We start from the raw sequence: 18,775 nt of genomic DNA, 5'->3' as shown, positions 1-18,775 counted from the left end.
GATTTTCTCACAGGTGGATTTCCTGGCTTCTCCTTGCCCCGTCAACATTCTCACTTGCAAAGGCTTCTGACTGAGGGTGGCCTCTCGAGCAATGCCAAGGGCACTAGAGGGCCCAGGGGGCCTGAGTGCTGGGCTGGGAAGGAGGTGGCAATGTAGGCTCATCACAGGCATGCACCCCTTAACAGGCTGGCACAGGAACCACAGACACCTAGACAATTTCTTCATTCTTGTTTCAATATTCCTGAAATATGCATTCAAACAGTCACATGGTAAAAATTATCAACGGAATGAAAACATTTTTCCTGTGCAATTTGGAGCTAATTTTTTCTGTGATGTAGGATCTTATGTTATGAATGGATTTTATCCTCCTTTAAATTATTGATGGAAAAGGCCAAGATTTTTCCGGTACTGGGGTGGTGCCGATGGAGACCTGTATGAAACTGTGGGTTCTGGGTGTAATCTTGGACACCTGAATCCCCATTGGCACTGAGTGCTGTTCTAGCATTCTGCCGTGCGTGTTTTTAATTCTTGCCCCTGAGGGATTTGCTCATTTTGCATACTGATTAGTTTACAGCACTGATGCTAATTTGCAGTGACATCAGGGATTACACATTGAGAATTATTAAATATAAAGGGGACAACATTGTAGAACAGAGAGGAAGCCTGACTCAGAGGACAGAAGATTTGAAAGATGGAAGCCTGTCCCTTGCTTCATTACTGAGCTATAGTGTGTCCTGGGGCCATCACTCAGCCATCTGTGGTTCCCTTTCTCTACCTGGAGTAAGAATATGAGAGACAGACAGAGGAGTTTTGGTTAATCACAGGGGATTTTCTTATGGATTAAGTAATGAATGTGATTAATGATAATATAGAGAATTCCCAGTTACCCACCTGTAGCTCCTTTGTAGCTAATTTTCAATTCTGTGTTGATTTCCTTCAATGACTCTCATCCTGACCCAGATGGTATCTATTTAGGAAATTCAAGAAACTCGTACGATTAGCATAAGCAGAGCAAATTGGGGAATAAATTAGTGCAAAGAAATGATCCAATGCAATAGAAAAGTGAATATAAACGACTTCTGGATTTTCTAGGACACAGACTCATTGAATCATTCTATAAATATTTGCCAAGCCCCTACTAAGTGCTGGACACTGGGGTCCTCACCATGAGATGAGCTCAATCCCTTCCCTCCAGGTTCACAGTCAGGAACGAGGAACTGTGCAAACAGGCTGATACTCTGGAGCCCAGAGGAGGAAGTGTGTTTCGTTCCCACAGACATCAGTAGCTGATAGTAGTAGGATGGTTTTGTTCCAGACATTTCTTCTGATGCGTGTAAATATCCTCAGACACATTTTATCTTTTTTCTTTCTCTCTTTCTTTTTTTCTTTCTTTTTCTTTCTTTCTTTCTTTCTTTTTCTTTCTTTCTTTCTCTTCCTTCCTTTCCTTCCTTTCTTTCCTTTCCTTTCTTTCTTTCTTTGTCTTTCTTTCTGTCTCTTTCTGTCTTTCTCTTTCTTTCTTTCTTTCTTTTTCTTTCCTTCTTTCCTTCCTTCCTTCCCTTCCTCCCTCCCTCCCTTCCTTCCTTCCTTTCTTCTTTCTTTTCCCTTCCCTTGCCTGCATGCCTGCCTTTCCTGCCTTCCTGCCTTCCTTCCTTTCCTTTCTTTGTTGGTATTGATTGCCCTGTTGCCTAGGCTGGGGTGCAGCAGCATGATCATAGCTCACTGCAGCCTCTAACTCCTGGGCTCAAGTGATCCTGCCACTTCAGCCTCCCGAGTAGCTGGGACTACAAGCACGTGCCACTGTGCCTAATTTTTAGTTTTGTTTTTTTTTTGTAGAGATAAGGTCTCACTGTCTTGCCCAGGCTGGACTAGAACTCCTGGGCTCAAGTGATCCTCCTGCCTCGGCCTCCCAAAGTGCTGGGATTACAGGCCTATGCTACCATACCTGGCCCACATCTTTCATCTTTCTTACTCTGTATAGAAAGTGGGTGCTTTGGCCATGAGTACAGTGTTCATTCTCCTGATGCAAACATTGAGATGCTGGGGAGATCAACAGCAAGCTTCTTGAGGATGGAGGTGTTCTGTCTCCATCCCCAAACAGCCCCAGGGTGAGGGTGGGGTCTGTATACAGTAGATGCTCAGTGGTCATTTATCAAGTCAATTTGTTCCCCATAGTTCACTCCAAAGGGAAGCCATTCTTGTTATCATCATCACTGTCATTCTGATTTTAAAAACAAAGAAGGTAAGGTTCAGAGAGATTAGGTAAGTGCAGCGACACAGCGTGAAAAAGGCAGAACCAAGACCCAAAGGGTGGCCTCTACCTCCACATACTGTGCATTCTCCACGTTGCACTGCCCTGCTGATAGCCAGCAAGAGGACTCAAACAATGGGTATGTGTGGATGTGATTGGAAGGCAGGGGAGATGGAAGTTCCTGGGCTTGCTGAGAACCTAATGGCATGTGGTATCTGGGAAAGAGCAGGAACCTGGGACTCAGCCTGATCCTCATTGACTCCTAAACTGCTTCCTGCTGTCTGCATGGCCATGGGCTAGACCCTGACCCCCCCGGGACTCGGTTTCCTCATCAGCAAAACTGGTATAATAGCATCTTCATCTTAGGTCTGTAATGAGAAGCGAACGTGATCAAAAGATAACATCTGGTGAACAGTACATTCTTGATTCATAGTACTTTATTTTATTATTATCGGTTTAAACATTTTTCTTGCTGCTGCTGTTATTTGCCTTTAAGCACATGAAACAAAGAATAGATTTCTAAATTGCATCATATGTTGCAATAAGTGACCTTTAAGATTATTCAGAGAATCTGATCTTTTTGGTAGCCTTAGGAACAAAAGCAAGGTTCCTTTTACTGTAACTGCTGTTTTCTAAGTTAGAAAAACTGAGGTGACATATTTTCTAGTATTGTTTCTAAATGTATGAGGCCTGCTTCATTGCACCATGGTTGGTTGGTTCACTTATTTTGTAAGTGTCGAGTTAAGACTCAGCAAGCGGGAAGAGTCTCCCCCAGCTTTAAAGCTACCATCATTGGTCCATGCCTTGCAATTGCCCATTTCTTCATTGCTTTGTAATTTTTCTGTTGATGCATTTGTCTCTCCTCCTCCATGGAAGAACCAAGAACTGTTTACCATTGTGTCCCCAGAGCCAAGCACAATCCATAGTACATACCAGGCAAGCTCAGTAATGTTTTTTCTTTTTCTGAATGAATGAATGAAATGGGGTGGGAGTAAAAGGAGACAAACATAGCACAACATATATTAGGATCAGTTACTCATTTTCTTTTCTAAGAAATGCGGAGGCAGTGCGACCCTGTGTTAATATATAAATAAGAACATGCAGCTTCACGCTTCTCCTCATTGAGCCCTGAAATAAGTACAAAGGTGGCAGACAAGATCTAGCTGTGTGGGAGATGCCGCGGAAGGAGGGGATAGGTTTAATTTGGCCTGTTTAGGATGCTGAGTTTATGCCTCCAAGTGTCAGAGCTACAGATATCTGCTCCTCTGCAAGGGAAGATGACCTTGAAGGTGATGTTATTGATGAGCTTTATTTAAAACACAGACATGTTCAAGAGCTACAAGACTAATTGGCTATGTTAAAATATTTAAATCAAAAGTGCAGCTACTTAGTGTGTGTTGGCAAACATTTTATGTTACAGTTGTAAAAATGATACATGCTCACTGTGGAAACTTTAGAAAGATCAATGGAAAGAAATGATCCCACCACCCAGAGATAAGAGCTGATAGCATTTCGGTGAATATTTTTCTTTTATTTTATGTACATGTTATTAATATTTTTACAATGGTTCATTTCATACTTTTTGCCATAAAACCTGCTTTAGAAAAAACAGCAATAAATAGTGAACATTTTCCAGGCCAGTATATCTTCTTGTGTGACCTAATTTTAGTGGCTGCTTAGCATTGCTAAGAGGTCCTGATGCTGGGGCATGATTAGAGTATTTTCAGTCTTGGGCTACTAAGAAAAAAACCTGATTTTTGTAGCTGATCTTTGTGTAAAACTATGGTTATTTACGTGCAATCAATACTTAGATGTGGGAATGTAGAATCCCAAGTTATATTTAATTTTAAGTCTCATTCTTATTCCCTACTCTCACCAAAGACTTATGGTTTGGGAAAAGCTTGCCAGGCCAGTTTGTTCGGTGAAAGATGATGTTTTATGTTTTTTGGATTTTCATTTAAAACTATCTTTGGAGGCTGGGCTTGGTGGCTTATGGCTGTAATCTCAGTACTTTGGGAGGCCGAGGTGGGCGGATCACGAGGTCAGGAGATCGAGACCATCCTGGCCAACAAGGTGAAACCCCGTCTGTACTAAAAGTACAAAAATTAGCTGGCTGTGGTGGTGCATGCCTGTAGTCCCAGCTACTTTGGAGGCTGAGGCAGGAGAATCGCTTGAACCTGGGAGGCAGAGGTTGCAGTGAGCCAAGATCATGCTACTGAACTCCAGCCTGGGCAACAGAGCTAGACCCCGTCCCCTCTACAAAAAAAAAAAAAACTTTGGATAATAATCATTTTCCTTAACACTTCATTTATTTCTGAGGTGGGGGATCTTGCTGTGTTGCCCAGGTTGGTCTCAAATTCCTAGGCTCAAGCAGTTCTCTGCCTCTGCCTCCCAGGTAGCTGGAACTACAGGTGTGCATCACCACGCTGAGCCGTATTCCATTTTTTTGGAATTTCTGGTTGGTGCACTTGTCTTTTCCTTCATAATTTGATATAGCTTTTTATAAATTAGCAATATTATCCCTTTTTCTGCCATATGTGTAGCAATATATTTTTCCCAACTTGTCATTTGCCTATTAGTTTTAGTTGATGGTGTTTTCTTGGACATAGCTTCCTTGAATTGTTGACATAGTTTTGCTTTGGGTAAATTGTTTTCCTGCCCACCTGCATTCCATTAGAAATGGATTGTTTTAAGGGTGAATTTGTCATTCTTTGGTGACAAATACCAACAAGTCTCCTGTAAAGACAGCTCACCAACGTAAGACCCAAACCTGTGCCACATTTTCACTAGCATCACTGTCACCAAATATGTCAACTCCGGCAAGAATAAGAGAAGGAGCCTAAAAGATTTTAAGTGGTTTTGACGTCTTTTAGCAAATTTTTTCTGAGAAGCTCGCACCCAAGCATCTGCAAATCAGTCACCCCTCCTTTTAATCTCCATCAAGGTCAGCTCTGGAATTTGGCCCTGTTTGGATAGTCCAAGGCAGTGCTATCCAATAAAATCTAGTGTGAGCCATATACACAATTTTAAATGATCTAGTAGCCACATTAAAAAAGATTAAGGGCCAGGTGTGATGGCTCACGCCTGTAATCCCAGCACTTTGGGAGGCGGAGGAGGGAGGATCACTTGAGGTCAGGAATTCGAGACCAGCCTGGCCAACATGGTGAAGCCCTGTCTCTACTAAAAATACAAAAATTAGCTGGGCATGGTGGCACACGCCTATAGTCCCAGCTACTCGGGAGGCTGAGGCAGGAGGATTGCTTGAACCCAGGAAGCTGAGGTTACAGTGAGCCGAGATTGCACCATTGCTTTCCAGCCTGGGTGTCACAGTAAGACATTATCTAAAAAAAAAAAAAAAAAATTAAGAAGAAAGTTAATCAAGTGAAAATTCTGCCAGGAGCTCAGTTGCATTTTCTAGGACTCTTGGCCTAATTTTATTAAGTTCAACACTGTGATAAGTGCTGGGAATAAAAAAAAAAAAAAAAAAAAAAAAAACATGATGTGGGCTCTGCAAGAAGTGTATTTCTCTGTGATTAAAGTGGATTGTGGGAGAAAATCTTCTGAAACCCTCAGTGACAACCTTCTCATTGACTAGTGACTCAAACATTAGTGCAAAGCGGAAGATTCTAAATGAGCAGAGGAAGGGTGGATGCCGTAAAGGCAAGGGAACTGGTGAATTTCAGAAACAGTGAGTGTGAATTCAACACTCCTAATCATTTGAATAAAGATCTTGTTATATTTCCCCCAAATTAATAAGAAACAGGTGAAATTAATTTTAACAATACATTTAATTCAATATACCCAAAATATTATCTCAACATATAATGAACTTAAAAATATTACTAATGAGTTATTTTGTACTCTTTATTTTCATACTAAGTCCTTAAAATCTGGTGTGTGTTTTACACTTTTAGCACATTTTAATTTGGGCTAACCATGTGTCACATGTGGCCAGGGGCTACGTTATCGGACAGTGCAGGTCCCATAATAGAATTCTGACTAAGGGGAAAAAGCAAAAATCACAAGAGATTGTAATTAAGGTAGAAACTTACATTAAGGACCTCATCCTAAAAACAGGTAAGTACCCTCCTAAGTATGAGAACAGATGGGGGCCACTTGGTGGAGTTTCTTACTCTTAAAATACTTGTCAACATGAGGATTTCAGCTTCTGCATACCTGTACCAATAGGTATGTGTTGTTTTAAGGGCCAGAGGAGATGACACCCACACCCCACTGAGAATGGAGCCGAGGCTGTTGGAACCCACTGCTCAGGACAGCTTGCACGTGTCCATCACGAGACGAGACTGGCTTCTTCAGGAAAAGCAGCAGCTACAGGTGAGCAGGTGAAAGATCTTCAAGAAATATGATGGCATTTTTCTTTTCTTTGAGACAGGGTCTTGCTCTGTTGCCCAGGTTGGAGGGCAGTGGTGCAATCATAGCTCATTGCAGCCTTGAGCTCCTGGGTGATTCTCCTACCTCAGCCTCCCAAGTAGCTGGGTCTACAGGTGTGACCCCCATGCCTGGCTAAATTTTTTTATTTTTAGTAGATATCAGGTCTTAGTATGTTGCTCAGGCTGCTCTTGAACTCCTGGGCTCAAAGAATCCTCCCACCTCAGTCTTCCAAAGTGCTGGGATTACAGGCATGAGCCACCGTGCCCAGCCAGCATCTTTCTTATCCATTTAAGCCAAATGCAGCCAAGTGGGTCTTTGCTTTCCTTGAGTGTAGCAATTAGAGCCTTGGCTGTCAAGCCAGGGAGTACAAAAAGGAGAGATGGTGGGAATGACTAGAGGGCTTGTAGGAATCTCATTACAAACGAGGGTTGAAAGCTCAGCAGCATTTGTGCCTGTTTTCGATACTCCTCATTACCTTTTGAATATGCTTTTCTTGTCTGCCAGGCCAGTCTGCCACTTCTTATCATTTTGACCTTTAGAAGCTTCCTTTGAAAGGCAGAAAGACATCTGTGCTGTGAAAATCCTTTATGGAAATTCCTATCATGGTGGACTGTGAGCTGCAGTTGTTAAGAGGCAGAGTTGTAAGTTCGGACTGAGCAAGGCAGGCACATCTGGAATGATTAGCCGGCTGCGTGGAAGCCCAAGGTTGGCCCAGAACAGAGGATACAAGTTAGCTAAGAATCATCGAGGGGCTACAAATCTGGGTGCAGCACTGAGTTAAAGCCAGAGCTCTGGAAGTTGACAGGGCACCCCAGAGGCAGGGAATCTTGAAATAGGGTCCATGCCTGCTTGAGCCTGGAGCTGTGAAGCATGAGTGGGGAGCGATGAGGACACATTGATTAGAAGCAACATGACTTCATGGGAAGAGCATAGGTCTTCAACACCCAAGTTCAAATCCTGGCTTAGGCTGGAGGCTTCCCATCTCTGCTCCGGCCATAGAGTATTCGTGTTATCTGAATTTGCCCCATCCAGGTCACTGCAAGAGTAAGGTGCCAAAGGGAGGAAAAAGTCAGGGCAATTTATTTGAAACTATTTCCCCCATTAACTGAGCACTTACATACTCAATGTGCATCATTATAACGTTTGGATAGCTGAAAATGTGAAATCTGGTTTTTGATTTTTAATAACATTTGCCAATTAAAGGTCTACACAATTCCTGAGAAAGTCAGAGTGTACAGAAAATAATTTTAGCCCTGGGCACTTAGTGTTTGAAGCACTCTGGGAAGGGTACTTGAATATTCATTTATTCAACAGGCATTTATTGAGGATTCACTAAGTGCCAGATACTGTTTGAAATGCTTGAGATTCCTGGGGAGTTTTTGATCCACTAGGGGTGAGAATGGGGAGATAGACAATAAGTGATAAACATAATAAAACCTCTATTAGACAACTGGTATGTTATAGGGTGATAAGAGCTTCACAGAGTAGACTAAGATGATGTGGAGGAGGATGGAGTCTACTCATTGAGAAGTGAGATTGGACCCAACAGTTCAAAGAGGTGAGGGAGTAGGCCTTGCAGAAATTTCTGCAAAAGGATCCTGCAGGGGGATACTAACATGAAGGCTTAGAGTGGGAGTGGGCCTCCTGTGTTCAGAGGGCAGCTGGAGGCCCATGTGGCTGGAGCAGTGTAAATGACGGGGAGGATTTGGGGAGGAAGTCAGAGATAAAGGGGCCTTGTAAGGATGTGGACTTTTCTCAGATTGCAACAGGGAACCATTGGATGATGTTAAGCAGTGAAGTGACATGATCTGACCACATTGTAAATAATTTGACTCCTGTATTAGGAATAGGATGTAAGACAATAGGAAAACAGTATGCTGCTTCCTTAAAAGATTAAAAATTGATTCACTGTGTGGTCCAGCCACCCCCGCTTCTGGATCTATCTATCTATCTATCTATCTATCTATCTATCTATCTATCTCTCTCTCTCTCTCTCTCTCAAAAAAATTGAATGCACAGACTCAAAGAGATGTTTACACACCCATGTTCATAGCAGCATTATTCACAATAGCCAAAAGGTGATAACAACTTGAGTGCTCATCAACAGATAAATGATAAACAAAAGGAGTATGTACATGTAATGGGATATGACTCAGTCTCGGAAGGAAATTCTGACACATGCTACAGCATGGTTGAACCTTGAGGAGATTATGCTAAGTGAAATACTCTGATCGCAAAAGGATAAATGCTGTATGATTCCACTTGTATGAGTTACCTAGAGGAGTCAAATTCATAGAGAAAGTAGAATGGTGATTCCCAGGGACTTGGAGGAAGAGAGAATAATGGGGAATTAGTTTTCAATGGGTACAGAATCTCAGTTTTGCAAGATGAAAAGGGTTCTGTGGGTGGATGGCAGTGATGGTTGTACAACAATGTGAATGTACTTAATGCCACTGAACTCTACACTTAAAAATGCCCAAGATGGTGAATTTTATGCTATGTGTGTTTTACCAGTTAAAAAAACTAAAAGAAAAAGAAAAGAATAGGGTAGAGGAAGTCAAAGGTGGAGGTAGAGAGGTTAGTTGAGAGACTTTGTCAGTAATACTGTAATCTTGGAGCAATTGGGGACACTGAGGCATTACTTTTTTCTTAGAATGTCTTGATAGTAGACATTCTTTAGTAACTCCCAATTCTTCTCCCCACTCCCATACTTGAAGTGGGTTCAGGAGGTAGAAGTTGTAGGTGATGCACCTTGGGGCTGAGAGAACGTGAATAAGAGGTTAGGAGACACCCAGGATTAGAGTTGCACTCTTATCAGCACAAAACATGGGAGATGTTAATTAAGAGTTTTATTTTTGATTCAGAATCATGTGGGCAGTGAGATTATGATCTACTGTAACACTGTGCACATGATGGGCGTTCATTACCTGCTGCTTGTTTAGTTAATTGACCTTAATATTAAATGATATTTTATGGATTATTTGGATTTCAGTTTGCTGTATTCATAGAAATTACATTTATTTATATTTTCATGAACTTTAGACTGCATGGCACCATCTGCAGCATCTTATTCTTCTCTCAGTCCTGTAGACTTAAGAAGCCATTTTTTACCTTTCTCTCTACTCTGAAATCTTGTGTTTGGGGACAGACTAACAAAGGGTCAGTTGCATTTCTTGTTTTGGTCTGTGGCTGGGGTAACCTGCTTAGCTCAGACCTCAGGTGCGTGAGGCTCCCTGCCCTGTGTCCTAACTCGTCCAAATGAAGTAAGTCACTTATGTATCTGCTGGGTTCTTCCAAGTCAAATTCTTGCCTCACCCCCCATAGTTATTTAATGCTCGGGAGGGAATGTTTTTCCTTATGCCAACTCATTAGAAATATAAAGCTGGCATGATTTTTCCAGTTCAGCAAACCTCCAAAAATCTGCCTGCCTCAGAAGGGGAGTTTTGTGGTTCTGGTGCATATGGCCAATTCTCATTTAAACGAGTCATTATCCTCAGAGCAGTTTGCTGTGAGCAGGGTTAATTTATAAAATCTTGTCTCCTCATTCTCTACAGAAAGAAATCGAAGCTCTCCAAGCAAGGATGTCTGTGCTGGAAGCCAAAGATCAACAGCTGAGAAGGGAAATAGAGGAGCAAGAGCAGCAACTCCGGTGGCAGGGCTGCGACCTGACCCCACTGGTGGGCCGGCTGTCCCTGGGTCAGCTGCAGGAGGTCAGCAAGGCGTTGCAGGACACCCTGGCCTCAGCCGGTCAGATTCCCTTCCATGCAGAGCCACCGGAAACCATAAAGAGGTACTGGTGATTTCCTAACTGATTTTGGGTCGCTCGCCTCTTTGACCTGTTCATTGGAATGATTTTGTCTGCTGTCTTTCATCTCTAAACATTTCCCAAGCAGTCTATATTTTTCAGTGGCAGCACCATTGGTGTTTTGGGTGGGAAAATTCTTCACAGTGGGGGCAGTCCTGAGCATTGCAAGTTATTTCACATCCTGGCCACTCAACTCACTAAATGCCAGCGCCCCTCCCTATTCCAATATGCACCCTCCCCATTTCCAAACACCCTTAGGACACCCTCTCTCCCTTTGAGAACTGTTGGAGTTCAATCGGTTAGAGATCGTAATGCCAACTTTTGCTGAGGACGATCATCTGGATGAACTATGCCTCTATCTAAGGGAAGAGGCAAGCTATTGAGAGAGGGACACCCAATGACAAAGTTTCCATTTGGAAGAATGGATTGTTATTGGTAGCTAAAATGTACTGGGTGCTTACCATGTACCAGGCACTGTTATAAGCTGACTCTATGAGTTACTTCTGTTGTTATTTTCATCTTACAGGTGAGGAAAAAGAGTTTAAGAAGGTTATAATTTGCCCAAACTCCTAATTAATAAGAGAGAAAACTGATATTTACACTCCTGTTCATTAATTCTGAAGCCCGGTCTTCTCCACTCTACTCTGGAGTGAGAATCATCCCTGTATTCTGTATCATGGAATGTCTATAAGATACACATCTACTTTTTGCCCTTTATTTATTTTTAAGAGACAGGGTCTTGCTTTGTTGCCCAGGCTGGAGCACAGTGGCACAATCGTGGCTCACTATAGCCTCAAATTCCTGGGTTTAAGTGATCCTTTCTGCCTCAGCCTCTGGAGTAGCTGGAATCACAGTCTTGAGCCTCCACATCTGGCTATTTTTTTTAAAAAGTTTTTTGCAGAAATGGTGTCTCTCTATGTTGCCCATACTGTTCTTGAACTCCTGGGCTCAGGTGATCCTCCCTGCCTCAGCCTCTGGAGGAGCTGGGACCACAGGGTTGGGCCACCACAACCGGCTATTTTTTTGTTTTTATTTTTTTGTAGAGGTGAAGTCTTTCTATGTTGCCCAGGTTGCTCTTGAACTCCTGAGCTCAAGTGATCCTCCTGCCTTAGCCTCCTGAAGTGCTGGGATTACAGGTTTTAGCCTTTGCACCCAGCTTTTCTTGCCCTTCAAGAACTCATACTTTCATTTCTGAGACATACAGAATGCACACTTACACATGTTGGACAAAAAAGTGAGTAGCACCCAAATGGGTAGATGAGCAGTAAGGACTGCAAGTGCTATGTGGGTAGAGCCAGGAGTGGGAGCAATGGTCGGCTTGGCCACTGTGCTGAAGAAAAGACTTCCTACAACTCACCACCTGTAGTGGTTGAGAATACGGACTCTGCCACCTGATTGTCTGGGGTTGAAGGTTAACTCCTCACTCAACCCATTATTGGCTGATTTGAGGGAAGGGGTGTTGATAATAATTTCTACCTTATAGAGCTATCACATGGATGAACCGAGGTAATACATAGAAAACTCTCAGCAGAGCCTGGATGGTACTAAGCACTTTATTATGCTTCCAGTTGTCGTCTTTACAATGGAAATTTCAGTCTTCTGAAGGCCTTCAAACTACCTGTCCAAATATATCTTACTGTATTTAGTGAACGACTGTTCTGTCTTCCACATGTATCACATCCTATCCAGCCTATAAAATCAAGCAGCACATGCTATTCTAGGGAGTTACTTAAGATCTCCTCCCATTCTCCTTCTATCCCGAATATTTCCAGGCAGAACTCTAAACCCATGGCTCATGCCCATGGAGAGGGGGAAGAGATTTGGATTGTTGCCGGTTTTCATCCAAATGAAATGGGTCCCTTGCATACAGCTTGTTCTCTCCCACCTGCACCTTCAGAACCATTCTTCAGCTATTGCCTTGGTGTGGTGGGTAGGCTGTTATGTTCTCACTTTGCAACTGAGGAAACAAAAACTCAGAAAGTTTCCCTGATGATGTAGCTAGTAAGAGATCATCTTGTGTACAACTATGGCTGTCTTTGGGCCTGAATCAATAAAAGATGGTTTCCTTCCAGAGAGCCAAGGGAGCTATTTCTATGACTAATTCTCTTTCCTCATCTAAAACTAGGAGCTCCACAGTGTGGTTGGCTGATAGAACTGAGCCCAGGACTTGGTCTGGTTTTCTACCCATATCCTCTGGCTTGCCTTTTAATCAGGATGAGTCACAGAGAAGGCATGAATATGTGACTTTTACCGAGTAATCTAGTACTTTGATAGGTTTTTATTTGTTTGTTTGTTTGTTTGTATGTTTTGAGATAGAGTCTTTCTCTGTCACCCAGGCTGGAGTGCAGTGGTGCGATCTCGGCTCACTGCAACCTCTGCCTCCCAGGTTCAAGCGATTTTCCTGCCTCAGCCTCCCGAGTAGCTGGGACTACAGGCTCGTGCCAGCACACCCAGCTAATTTTTTGTATTTTTAGTAGAGACAGGGTTTCACCATGTTAGCCAGGATGGTCTTAATCTCCTGACCTCATGATCTGCCTGCCTTGGCCTCCCAAAGTGCTGGGATTGCAGGCGTGAGCCACCGCGCCCGGCCAATTGGATATGTTCTTGAAAGGCATTTCAAAAGTTGTGGCTTTCTGATTTTATGATGCTGTTAGGGAAATTATATATGAGGATGATCTTGAACATGGGGCACTGCTGTCTGTGGGGTCCTCTGGGAGAATCCACCATCTCCAATCTGAACATTCCCACTGAAGTTACAGAGGTCAGGTCAAGAACAGGCTGCCATGTTTTTGTGCTGAGGTGACTATAGGAAAACCTGGGTATCTCAAGGACTTGCAGAAACCATGAAGGCTTCATGTAGGAGGAGATCTTGGGAATGTAAGGATGAGGCTGGGAGCAGTGGCTCACACCTATAATCCCAGCACTTTGGGAGGCCAAGGCGGGAAGAATGCTTGAGTCCAGGAATTTGAGACCTAATCTTTACAAAAATAAAAAAAAAAGTAAAAAAAATTAGCCAGGCATGATCGAGTGTACTTGTAGTCCTAGCTACTCAGGAGGCTGAGGCAGGAAGGTTACTCAAGCCCAGGAGTTTGAGATTACAGTGAGCTATGATTGTGCCACTGCAGTCCAGCCAGGGCGACAGAGCAAGACCCTGTCTCAAAGAAAAAAAAAAGGAATGTAAGGATGAAGAGTTTCATGGGAGGGTAGGAATAAACCAGAGCGGTTAAAAGGTACAAAAAACCTGGACAATCTAATGACTAGTTAATAACATGACCTTTCTCTCCTGCGATGAGGAAGTTACACAGGTGCCTGCAGCATGAAACACTCATGGTGAGCAGAGGCCATCAGCACTGGCTGGAGTTTCGTGTGGCTGGAGCGTGACCACCCTGAGACATCCTCATTATCTGGGTGATTCTCAAGAGGTGACCCTTGGCATCAGTCTAATTTACTTTGAGGTGCAGGGAGGTATCGCCCCATCTGGAGGGCAGTGTGGGCTGTGTAGGTGCACATTTTGATTGGTCAGCTTCCTTTCTTCCACCGTAGGGAGGTGAGGCATCAGACTGCTCCCTGCCATAACCGTCAACTAGAGAAACCCATCATCAATATTTGAGCTTTCCATTTGAGAAGGAAGACATGTCTTTTCCAAGCTGTTGGGCTGCAGCATGGATCTGCAGAAGTGAAGCATTTGAAAGAAACCAGTGTAAAGCCAGCTGGCTCAACAGGTCAGAGAGATTGCTTGGTCCAGTATTTTTAACTAATTGGACATGATCCTGTCAACCTAATTTTTGCTATGAAGTATTGGTTGTCTTTTAGAAAATGCTGACTTAGGGAGAATATCCAGTAGGTATATTTAGCCAAATGAACCCATCTTACATACATCAATAGCTGCCTTTGTTGTTCATGAGAATAGGCTCTTAGGCCAGATGGAGAGAGCCAGACAAATTGTGAAACAGGAAAACCTTGAAGTCTTATAAAGAGAAGTTGCAGAGACTAGTATTGTTACAAAACCTAGAGAAACAGATCACTCAACATCACGACTGTTATCATCATCTATAAGGATTTTCATAGAGGCCAGATACAAACTCAGGGTGCTGTTTGTAATTTACTCAACTTTCTAACATGCAATTGCAGAGGGAAGGATATGCTTTGTTTCGTGGACAACAACCCAACAGCTTGAAAAGAAACTTCCTAATAGCACGTGGCATTTCTGGATGTATCACTGGTGGAGACTTACGTTCTTGCATGGAGGCCATCATTTCTGACTGTGGCTTGTTGGGAACCCCCTGGCTAGTGTCAGAGACGGGCTGGAAGTAGAGGGCATGTGCTGGGGTCAAGGACACCCAGTGATTTTCGGTTTGGGTGTGATAATAGAAATCAAAGAAGCCATTTGAATTTTCCAATGTCTGTGTTCTGGATCAAATAACTTAGCAGGAGGAGATGAAGTGTTACCATCCCAGAGACATCATAGACACTTTTTGAGTAGAGCCAACAAAAATGGTTTTCTTCCAGTGAACAAAAGGAGAACCCTTTTTAAGCACTGGAGAATGAGGAGCTCCACAGTATGGAAGCTGACAGAGCAGGGGTGCATGAAAGGACAGGAACCACTTAAAAGATATGTTCATTTGAATTTCTCTCATCCCTGGGATTTCAACCCCACTGCTTTAAAACAAGTTCCTTGTTTTCTCCTGCAAGTCTTCCTTTGATGTGAGGGTCTTAGAAGAACCACTTTTAGCCAGTGAGCTTGGTTCTCCTCCCACATGAAACCCATGGGTCTTGTTCCACCCCCTGCTGACTGCACTCCCATTCTCTGTAATGGGATTGTGACGTGGGGGTGGGGGAGGGAGGAGAGGGAAAAGATGGGGGACACATGGAGGAGGTGACAGTGTCCAAGGTTTGCTGTGGATCACATCCCTCCATGTGGGGCATGAGGTTCCATCTATTTATTTGGCGTAAATTGAGAATGGTGATTTGCAGCTCATCTCTCTCTAGCACCATTAGCTCAACCTCCCCTGGCTTCTTGTTGGTTTTATGTGTCTGGAAAACCAGGGGAGGGCAGCCTGTGACCTCATGTAGCATGCATATGGCTAACCGCAAAGTGAGGGAGGAATAATTATAGTAATAATCACAGTGATGACGTGGAGGGCTGCCTAGGATACTTTCTAACATTCTTTAGAAATGCTTGACTGGCTTGTATTCATCGGGGGTTGAGTTCTTCATTCCTCAGCTCCTCGGATTTTTCATGCTTCATGTGAAATGTGTTCTGGCAGCTCATGGACGAATTGTCGCTTGTGCATTTGGAAGAAACATGTCACATCTTTTTACAAACCATTTGCATAAAGTGTGAAACAAACTCAACCCCTGGTTACAGGAGGGCTGGCTGGGCCTTGGTTGGAGAGTCTGGGAGCCTCGCAGCAGGGCTGGGCTGGGGAGGCTGGTGGGTGGAGAAGAGCCAGGCCTTCTGCGGTATTCATGCCCCCAACCACTAGCTAAACTGCCCAGGGCTCCCTGGCCAGGGGCACTGATTATGCAGGGTGCTGCAGGCATCCTCATCACACCTGTGGTCAGTCCACAACACGCAGTCCCTGCTGATGTCAGTCCTCCTTGCAAGTGAGATTTGAAATAATGTAATTCACCAGCTCACAACTGAATGGGAAAAAAAATCAATAGTTCCTCTTTTCCCTCAGAAACATATCTTATTAGAGTGAGGAGACAGTGAAACAGCAAGGCCTGAATTGGAAAACTGATCCCAAATCTAGGATCCTGGTAGAGATTCTCGAAGAGGGTTGCGTGGAGGCAGCTGTGTGGGAGGGGTCCCATTAATGCTCTTGCCCCAGGGGTAGTGCGAGGCAGCCACCAAATTGGAGTCACGCAGAGACTGCAGAGAATATCCCTGCAGCATATCAGCAGTCTCCAAGCTGCTTTTCCATTCGTGAAGATTGTTCTTTAATCTCCACTTCTGGGCTTTGTCTGTCTCTCTCCTCTGTCTTTGCCTTCTACCTGACTGGTTTGCCAAGACAATGGCTTTATGGGACTGAGAGCATTAGAAATCATCTGGAGAAAGAGGAGAGCTTTGCATTTTTCTAGGAAATTCTGATTCCCCCCCCCCCAACTTTTTTTGATAAGGACTTTTCTCTCTTTTTTAGAGATGGGGTTTCCCTCTGTCCCACAGGCTGGAGTACAGTGGTATGATCATGGCTCATTGCGGCATTTTACTCCTGAGATCAAGTGATCCTCCTGCCTCAGCCTTCCAAGTGCTAGGATTATAGGTGCATGTCGCCATGCCAGGCTAATTTTTTAATTTTTTATAGAGATGAGGGTCTTGCTATGTTGCCAGGTTGGACTTGAACTCCTGTCCTCAAGTGATCTTTCCACCTCAGCCTCCTGGGTCACTGGGATTACAGAGTTTTTTTTTCCCCACCCCCGTTTTTAAGTAAAGTTAGACATCTTGCTTTTCCCAGGAATTCATGAGGCAGAAAAATATTTGCCAAGACAGCAAATGCAGTGAGACAGAAGTGTGTGAGCAATGCTGGCCAGATGAGTGCCTGGAGTGAGGCTTCCCTGCATAGGCGACGTCTGCAGCGTTCAGGACCTCCCTGCAGGTGTGCCCTCTCCACTCAAATGTATCCTGTCTGTCCTTAGTTAGACTGGTGATGATACTCATACACTAATTTTAATATCTCTGTTATTTACGAACTGTCATACTTGCTTACAATAACCCTATAAGTTTTGTTGGGCAATATATTGTTTTTATGCCCATTTTGCCGATGAGGCTGCTGAGGGTCCAAGTTCACACAGCCGTAAAAGCGGTGCCCTCACGTCTTTGGCCAATTTTTAATGCAGAGGGAATCCAGAGATGGTTCACACTGATGGCCTGGGAGAGACCAGGCCTTGGACGGAGTGCTTAGTCAAGCAATGGAAAGAAGTCCAGCCCAGAAGAGTGTGGGTCTGTGGGCCCAAGGAAAAGAGAATGGTTGTTCCTCCAGGCCAGGGATGGTTGTCTCTGTGTGCCTAGTGTTGCCTGATTTGATTGGAGCCAAGGGGTATCTAAAAATAGGCAGCCTGGGAAGACCAAACAGGCAACTGTCTCAAGTCAGAGAGGTCTGTCAGACGTTCCAAAGAAAGAAATGTGAGAGGAAGAGAAACTGGAAAGCAAGGCCCTGCCCCAGGGCTAGAGGAACTGGTATTACTTGTCTGTGAAAAGAGGGTTTCAATTGGATGGTGTGGAAGGTCTTTTCTGGTTCTACAATACTTTGCACTTTAGTATTTTATGAAATAAGTTAAAATAAGCTGCCTAAAAATCCCTCATAATTCTATTCCTAGGAGCTCTATGTTAAGTTCCTCTTTGAAGTTCCCTGGACGGGCTGTGACCATCCACAGGCCACGGTGCTCTAGCTGGTACTTTCCTAAGGGCTGGTCCCTAGAGCATGGACCTGAGCAAAGCCTGCTTTCCAATCACTGCTGCTGCGGCTCAGAGCTTAGACCTCGCCTCACCATTGTGTATCCTCCCGTTTTCTTCTGGAAAGTCGTCATTACAGGCAACGTGGAAAAGTTTACCAGACTATTATCTGGTGAAGGAGGAAGAGGATTGGAAAAGAAGGAAGAGATTTGAAAATCCCCCCTATCTGTCTGGTACAGATGCTGCTCACCAGGAAATGTAGGTTCCCAAGAAAACAGGACCCCCATTTCCAGTTTTCATTATGTTGTAAATTAAAAATAAAATCATAAGACCCCGACCACTGAACGGATTCCCTCTTGGCCAAGGAGACCCCAGAGACTCCATACAAATTGAGTTCCCAGCCCCGATGGGCCGGGAGGTTGGATTTGCCTTGTTATAAGCCCTCCCTTTTGTAGCTTAGACATAACAACAGACCAGCATCAACGCTAAAATGAGATCATAAGAACTGATGGAACAGACTCTCGGTGGCAATAAGATACCAAATTATAAACAAGACCTAAGGCCATGCCAGGCAGGGATAAGTCACACACCCCTGCACTTAAAGAATAAACTACCTTCTGACTGCCACCTGGGTTTTCTTTTTCTCTAGTGGCTAAAAAAGCACTGTCCTAGAGATGAGCTATCTTAAAACCATGGCAGTCCTTCCACCGCCGGACGCTGACTGACTGACTCCCTGTTCCACCAGCCATAACTGCAGCTTTCATTAGAAAAGAGGCTGATTTCAGTAACTTTCTTCTGATACAAAGACCAACTGTGGACTGCTTCTGGCCTGTTTACAGAGACACTTGAGTGCCTTTGTGTTCTGAAAAGACCTTTTACATAGAGGGCCTAATTGTAATACATGTAAATGTTAAGTCTCCACACTAAGGTGAAC

The 18,775-nt window shown here is 43.9% G+C and overlaps 1 protein-coding gene across 5 annotated transcripts in view; it reads left to right on the top strand.

The window, feature by feature from the left end:
• The window catches only part of DISC1 (DISC1 scaffold protein), a 418,421-nt gene that overhangs the window by 140,298 nt on the left and 259,348 nt on the right, over nucleotides 1-18,775 (top strand). For 4 of the 5 annotated variants that reach the window (XM_054446009.2, XM_054445963.2, XM_054445979.2 and 1 more), the window contains exons 5-6: nucleotides 6,454-6,583; nucleotides 10,195-10,430. In XM_054446009.2, coding sequence (XP_054301984.1) covers nucleotides 6,454-6,583; nucleotides 10,195-10,430 — 366 coding nt within the window. Of the gene's footprint in view, nucleotides 1-6,453; nucleotides 6,584-10,194; nucleotides 10,431-18,775 lie in introns of those variants that run through there. The other variant, XM_054446020.2, reaches the window with a different exon arrangement.

This window comes from Pongo pygmaeus, chromosome 1 (genome assembly GCF_028885625.2).
Source record: "Pongo pygmaeus isolate AG05252 chromosome 1, NHGRI_mPonPyg2-v2.0_pri, whole genome shotgun sequence".
Classification (NCBI taxonomy): domain Eukaryota; kingdom Metazoa; phylum Chordata; class Mammalia; order Primates; family Hominidae; genus Pongo; species Pongo pygmaeus.
The sequence above is the reverse complement of the archived record's forward strand: the minus strand, read 5'-3'. Positions and strand labels throughout refer to the sequence as shown.